The 7,813-nt window shown below is 49.3% G+C and overlaps 1 protein-coding gene across 1 annotated transcript; it reads right to left on the bottom strand.

Annotated features, from left to right (window-relative positions):
* Positions 1–1,451: 1,451 nt before the first annotated feature.
* On the bottom strand, positions 1,452–4,141 carry TGME49_202260 (hypothetical protein; the record flags this gene model as incomplete). Its single annotated transcript, XM_002367471.2, has 4 exons — positions 3,611–4,141; positions 2,777–2,893; positions 2,237–2,431; positions 1,452–1,868 (listed from the first exon to the last, which is right to left on the bottom strand). Exons 1-4 carry the CDS (start codon positions 3,719–3,721, stop codon positions 1,452–1,454), a joined length of 840 nt encoding a protein of 279 aa, XP_002367512.1. The 5' UTR covers positions 3,722–4,141.
* Between the last annotated feature and the right edge of the window lie 3,672 nt (positions 4,142–7,813).

The raw sequence follows: 7,813 nt of genomic DNA on the forward strand, positions 1-7,813 counted from the left end.
AAAACAGAAGGGTACAGAGACGACGGAACTACGGAAGTACTTCCCTTCCAAGGTGAAGACGCTTTTTGAGTCCGGCTGTATGAACATTTTCAAGGATCCGTGCAGGCCGTTACGGAAGAGACACGGCCCCAGACTTGAGTTTCTAGATGGGGAGATATTCCAGCACAGAAGATACACTCCAGACAAAAGACGGTGGTGACTATTCTTCTGTACGGCAGCACTTGAACGCTGGTGTAAAAGTATGTGTTGCGACGATACATGGAACAGCCCTGTTGAGTTAGCTTCCGAGATGTCTACGGAGGCCTTACCGGATCTGCGGGGCTGCACCTGTCCCCTTATCGTTTTGCACTGTGGCCGCCATAGCCAAATTAGGACTAACATCGAGTAAGTCTATGGCCGCGCTATGACCGAAGAGACATTTCTGAGAGCCTAGAGCAGATAGAAAGACAGGAGAAGCAAGCCGAATGTCGCCTTTACGTTGACTGGTACGGACTGTCTGCATAAAATTACTTTCCGCTGCATGCGCTCGGTGAGAATCAAGAGCGGTTTCACTGTGTAAGGTGTGGAAGGCATGAGTGACAGCCGCTGCTCTCACGCTGTTTAGACAGTGGACTGTGGCGTTTTGCCTCTTCGGCGTGTATGACACCACTGAACGCAGAAGGCTTCTCCAATGCAGCCGAGCAACATTCAGGCACGTATTGTGGTTAAGATGAGAGCTCACTAACCACTCTGGAGGTTAAGGTAAACAAGCGTTGACGCCTGGGCAATAAGAGCTTTTTCCCTGCCTGCCCACATAGCATGACGCTTTCTATTACAGGCGCCCGTTGGCGTGCCCATCATGCGGATAGCCTGCACACATGAACGAATATCTGAAATCCAAGTTCAGCAGACAGCAACTTCGACTTTCATAGTCTCTCGAACACATGCACTACAAGTTTTTGGCACACGCTTCGGGAACACGATTCTTCAGAAACAGCAAGGCAGGAGATACAATGCCCATGTGGTGGCAGAACAGCTGGCAGGACGGTGAAACCGTGAACTAGAGAGTTTTTTCTGTGCAACAACTCTTGTGGCTGGTTGTGGGTGAAATGTTACCAGGGTGAAGGACTGTTACAGCTCAAACTTCGGAGTAACAGAGAGGTTGTATTCGTAGATCTTTGAACAGCGGAAAGGATTTCCCGTTCATATACACGGTAAGGCTATGTTCGAAGAGACAATAAAACTTTGTATCGTGCCGAACCGGACTCCATCTTTTGTATGCTGGCGACAACTTGCGTAGGGGAAAGTCACGTAACGGCTTAATGATTGGCAGAGTCACATGTTAGATTAGCAGCACATCTGCTGGGTTATGTAAGACCTAATATGTCGCAACTGTGTGAATGAAAACGCCTAAAGTTAACAGAACGCAATTTTGGGGCATCGTGTTGATCTACGTGGTCAGGATGCATTTCCTACTGAGGCCGCACCTGCAACAGAGCGCCGCGACTGAAGAGTGATGAAGGCAGCAGAGGTTCCCCCTGCGTTACGGCTGTGCCGCCTCCTCGATTGCTGCTTTTTGAAATCCATGAACAATCAGCCTGCATTCCTTCAACAGCGATCTGATCTCCTGTTCCGCCTATCCCCGTCCCATTCCTTGAGTTCCTCAGGCCGGGTTCTTCGCCTTCGTTTGGATCCGTGGCGGCTGCTGTGGTTCGAATCTCAGCTTTACTGCAGCTGTCTCCCTTTCCGCAAGAGAAAAACTCATCATCATCGCTCTCGTCACCCGTGATAGGCAGAACGTCATCCGGCCGGCTTCCAAGAGGGGCGTATATCCACTGGCAGTCTTCTACTGTTGTCTTCGGAGAAAGTCGCATTCCACGTGGTAACATCTGTCAAAACAACACAGGAGGGGCAAGAGCGGATGCCCGCGCATCACAGATCAGGTTCGAGAACGGAGACAAATGCGAATTGTCGTCCCGTTGCTTAGTCTGTGCGCGAATCTTGCGGCCTCGGGCCAGTCGTAACTCGAGTGACTTTCCGACCAGAAAAATCAAAGGCAAAGCACAAGCCCTACATGAAGCATCTGCTGCCTCCTTAACCAGTCATATATATATATATATATATATATGGATATTTGGTCGCAACCTGAGCAATCCGTCGATAGCAGAGAGAGAAGTGTCATGGTTAACTACAGTCTACGACGATGCTGTGACTTTCAGGCCAGCACCACAGAGAGAGCGACAACTTTTTCGCTTACGTTCTGAGGATACAGAATATCTGAAGTATAGATGCCTCGAAGTTTTATGTTGGCGCATATCTGCATGGACTTGAGAACCATTCCTTTAGGAACTAAGCGCGTGTACTGGCCGAGAAGAGTCGGAGTGTTGATGCATAGCATCGTCCATACACCAGGTGACGGATGACAAGGATACTGGATTGTCCTCGAAGTTACCTGCGGAGAGGCACCAGAGCATCTCTCAAATGCCCTAGGGTCTATCGAGCCTCTAGTGCATGGAGAGAGTATGTTCGTCACAACCAACCATTCTGTATGCCCCCACCTCGAACGCCTTCCTCTGGGACCCGCTTCCCACGCAAGCGGGACACCTTTTGTTGCCTTGCCACAGGCCAACCAGACCCACAATACAAGTATAATGGAACAAAGTGTAGATTTCCGCAGAAACCGTCATTTTGACTGTGAATGCGACTGTTGAGTTTTACATATCAGATGTCGAAAAAAGAGCGGATCCAACAGCTCAAACGCAGAATGCCACACCTTCGCTGAGTGCATCAGACGCACCTTCGGCTCTTTGACCATGTTACTGAAAGTCGCTCTCACGCATAACTTCTCGATAGTAGAAATGTCGAGGTGAATTACAAAGTGACGGGATTGCATCGCTTTGATTTGCATGTAGACCTGCGAAGCAAAGTTGACAACAGAAAACATTCCCAAACCACGAGGATTCGCAGTTGCACCTGCTTCGACAACGACCCGAGTCTGCTGAAGCTACGGTCAGCCTTGCTTTATGCACTATTGGTTGTTTCTTGCCAAACTAAGCAAGGAATGCAGCCCTAAAGCAAACTGAAAAATGTCGCTTTGGAAATTTTTACAGACCCGAGACACATGCACACCAGCTGCGAACTACTCGTGTTTTTAGATCCGTCCACCGCTTGGGTGGTTCTGCGATATCTACAATCGAGAATTCCCTGAGAAATGTCTTACGTAAGAGCTCTTGAGTCCAAGAGATTTCTGCCGCCCTTTCCCGTGAGGTATTTGTATGAAATTATTTGATGCAATCGCGCCATGGATCCGGATGACTCGAACTCCTAAAGCTTTGTCCTGGCATCAATAGCAATGCGGAGAACACGCGAGGCCAGCGGCAGCAACAATGGTCGACCACACATTGAACTGTACAGGCGGGCCGGTAAAGACAATCGCGTTGATCACCACGGCAAAGCCATACCTATCGCCGTCTGCATAGTTGCGTAGACAACCGCGTTGCTGTCACTCCTTTCCGATCTGTTGCTTTTCGTACCTGTGACTTTCCAGTGATACTCAGAGACCCTCCTAACGCGAATACGTAATTGTCCAGACTGTTATGGTGCAAAGACGGATTGAAGAGTATCACCTTACTGTTTCCTCCGTCACATCCCCTTGACATCTGCAGTTTTCTTCATCGTGTAGGGGAAATGCCTTCAAGACGTTCACGTAGGGTCCCTGACAGAGTAGATGCGCGGATGCCATCCTGCCGACCGCACGCGCCGTCAGAAAAGCTGCATCACCGTGGTTCGAGGCCTCATCCACTAACGCCTTTTCATTACTTTCGTCGTGCGACGACAGCCAACTGACTCGTGGGTAACTTCGGACGACGACGTTGAGCGTTCGATAAGATCCCGCGCGCCAGCTAGGTTCCTATGCCCCATGATACAGTTTATGGAGTGAAAAGCGTTGTTTTCCACAGGCTTCTTACTAGGGAGAAACGACAACTAGATGCTTGAATATTACTGTCGATGCGGTCTTGCATGCATTGCTTTCCTAAAAGATAAGGTGATCAGACGAGAACGACCGTGGGTCAGGTGAATTATTGCGTAGACGTCCTATCAGTGCAAACGAGCTCCCAAATACATCGCATTGGATTTTCGTCCGTTGTGACTTTGTCGAAGATAAACCAAACTGGTACAGCTACTGTTGGAATGGTCGCGCTCTTCGCGATCACTCCACCTATTCATCAGTGCATGAGCATGCACCTGCATCTTCAGCTGCTGGCTGATGTTCTGGCCACCCTTTCTAGAAAATGCGTTGCTGCCCTGTTTGCACAAATCGGTTTACAGCCGACGGTTCTCCATCGAGAATTTTCTGCCGTTTCTAGGAGGCTGATCCTGAAAACTCTACTACATGAAAGTGGGGGAAGGAAATTTTCTTTCGCAATACCGCTTCTCTCGATTCAGGCATGGAAACAACACCAGTCTGCACCGATCTTGTTCCTTTACCAACTCATTGTTTCCAGAGGGTACACTACCAGTTAGTGGGTTGGAGAGAAATCCCACTGGGCGATTGACGGGCCCACTTTTGTGTCTGGCTGCAACAGGTTCCGCAGACTCTCTATTGCATCTACGGTAGCAACTACAACCTAGAACGCTTAGCGTAGCACAGGAGGCACGCGACTCTGCTTTGCGGCAACTGCGAGGATGAGCTAGAACAACGAAGATCTCTCCAATTTGTGGTAATCAGTGGCTCCCTCCGCATAGGCGTTGCTGAGGGAGGGATCATCACCGCGCCGTTTTGTGCACTGCGACGTTCTCTCATACCGTGTGAAAGCGATATGGCCGGTACACATTCTCGCTGCAGCAATTTTGCATGAACTGCGTAGCCTAATTAGATCTGGATGACGTAGTCGAAATAAATCCTAGCGTAATCCCTCACTTCACACAGAATCAGCGCCCCGAGAACGTGGCACAAAGCGTTTTTCCTATCTGAGCGGACTGCACGATACGCTGTACCATTTTCATGCCGGGAGAAAGCTTGCCATCAAATCCTACTGGTGTGGAGCTTGCCCAGTGTTTGGGGATGGAGCTGTTTCACGAAGGAAAACTAGCGCCCTATTGTTAAACAGCACAATCCAGGGCCGCACAACAATCGGGCAATCCGAGTTTCACTTCTGTTCCGTAGAGGGACACGTTGTTCTGCTGCTACGGGAAATACTAGTATGCCACGGCACGGGAAATTTGATACTTTCGCAGCTAAGTGAAAACGCACTTTCTCGTTTGACGCTGCAAGATGCGGGAGCTTGGCGGCATTTGCACGGCCCTGGAAGACAGCGTCATGACTGAAATAATATTTTTGCGGATACCCGGTCAGAAAGGAGAGATACGCGACACTTGCGTGCAGTAGCATTGGCGAGCTTCGTATCGGTGCGTACGTGGAGGCTCAGTGATTGATTAACACATAGCCGGTTACAGAGCGTTTTTCGTTCTCCTCGACGATAATACGCTCACGTGCTGAAGATATGCACGTGCTGCGACCAACCACAGCGTCGTCTGCGGACCCCATTGGAGGCAACGGACCCTAGTTCGACACTGGTGGAATCCCTTCCCCTGAGTGGAAATATGCTGTTGAAAGGAGAATTTCTCCCCGTTTACCGGATCCAAGTTCTATTGTGTTAGTAGCGCATAGTTAAGATGATAATTACTGTAGAAATAGAACCAACTGAACACCTCGTATTAATAGTTAGAATAGAGGCAGGCCCGGCTGTTAGTACGGAGGCCACACATGGTCCCGCAGATAGCGCATCACGAATGTAGGGCTGAAGGATGTGAACCATGCGCTGGTACGCTCAGCCTCCGGAGTACGCAAAACGGTCGGCTGTTTCCTTTTTCAAGCATCCGCGCTCCAGATCTCTAAGCGATTCAGTACTGAACGATCGGGGACCGACGACAGTAGATCATGCTACGCTGTTGGAGCAGTCTATATCGTGTGTTAGGCTCGTTATACGCATTTGCACCTCCGTAGCTGTCGCTGAAAAACACAGATTATGAAGCATAAACATAGCAGTCAGTTACACAGACGGTCTTGAATCTGCGTTGACTTTCCAACGACCTGCACGGTATATCCTAGTGTATAATGCCCTTGCCGTGCAGCTGTCAGTCACACCCCGTCGTAGGTCTGTTGATAGCACAGCGATATTCTGTGCTTCACCCGCGTACGCTCCTGGCGGCGACTTGACCAACACAACCAACGAGGGAAACGCTCAGCTCGACACACAACACAGAGATACCTTACATACCAGACACGGTTCTTCGGTAACTCCGAGTAACGCTTGCCCAGTAGATAGTCGGGCTCCGTTCAGACAAAATATGTCAAATGGAGCAAGAGTGACTTCTTTTCTTCAGTTATTGAAACCGGCTCGTCATCTGTACCGGTTGCCACCAACGGAATTTTGAGCCAGAAGTGGCTCAATTCCATCGCTGAGTCAGGTTCGTTTTCCGCAAGGGGCACACCCCCTACAGAACCGTCTTCGTGATATTGACAACGATGGAAACTTTTGATGTTGCGCTGCAACCTGAAATATTCGCCCTGTTGATAGAAGCCGTCCCATCCTGCGCATCAAGAGAGGTGTGAGAAGTAGTTTCACCGTAACAGGCTGAAAGACAGCCCCCAGAGTATTGTGCGCGGCCGCCGGAGGCTTGTGCTAAGAGGCTGTCTTGAGTCGAGCGTTGTTTGCCTCAGGATGTTCATTTTACGTGTTGAATACTCCATTTCTACGTGATCTCTACACTGATGAGAAGTCATTTCGTGGACTGCCGCTTCGTCGGAATGTTTCATGTTTCGCCAACGTACCACTTGTTCGGCCATTTGCTTCATGTCAATGAATGAAGTGGAGGCCCCGGAGAAAAACCATAAAAACCGCTGGCTCCAGCTCTCGCATGGCCTCCAGAGAGAGCATGACAACCGGTGCCTACCTGCGGGAGCCAATCACACCATTTTATAGAACTTAGGTCCACAAACCTGTTCACAGAAGATGCCTGTTTTTTTTTCAGGTGCTGCCGTAATTAGAATGCCGAATCACCAAAATACATGCGGATGACCTCTGTCGTATCAAATATCCAGAAAGCTGGCAATCATCCAGTGGAGTGGGAAACAAACGATGGAGGGTCTGTGCTGGTGGAATTTCCTACTTTCCGTGTTCTGGTGGCTGTAGAGGTCGTCATTGTGAAACGAAGTACTAGAGACGATGAATGTGATACTGCTAGTCAACCACGGCTTTCAAGATACAAGACGGCAACAATAAAACTTGATCAGCTGAATTATAACTACTTGACACCGACTGCCTGGAGCCCCAAAGGATCACTCCTCTGCTCGGTCAGCGTGCACATCTTGTCACTGCAAGTTGGGCGATGAATACCAGTTCAAATTTCTTCGTACCCCACTGCGGTTCTTGGGGACTAGAATATGGTTCGAGGCATCACAGAAGGATATAATAATGTGTGTGTTACCTCAGCACTGCTGACTATTTGCTTCGTACAGAAGCCGATTCGTCGTGTAAATTCCGTCCGCGCACATAGTAGTCGAATGGTGGATTTGCCTACGTACCGGGTTTTAGTGGAAAATGGGTATATCCGTAACCCTCCAGCTTGTGCTTATTCATAAGGCCAACCGAGATAGCCTGGGTAAATAAGGAAATATCACTTTAGGTTGTTCTTCGAGGGGTTCGTATCAGCATGACCATTGTTGAAAACATAATGGAATGTGGAGCTGGCGTGCCACCGACTGCCAGGGAAATTTACTGGGAACAGGAAAAGGACTAGTCTAGGCTCTTGATTTCTCGGTAACGACGGT

The sequence above is a fragment of the Toxoplasma gondii genome, chromosome VIIa (genome assembly GCF_000006565.2).
Source record: "Toxoplasma gondii ME49 chromosome VIIa, whole genome shotgun sequence".
Lineage (NCBI taxonomy): Eukaryota > Apicomplexa > Conoidasida > Eucoccidiorida > Sarcocystidae > Toxoplasma > Toxoplasma gondii.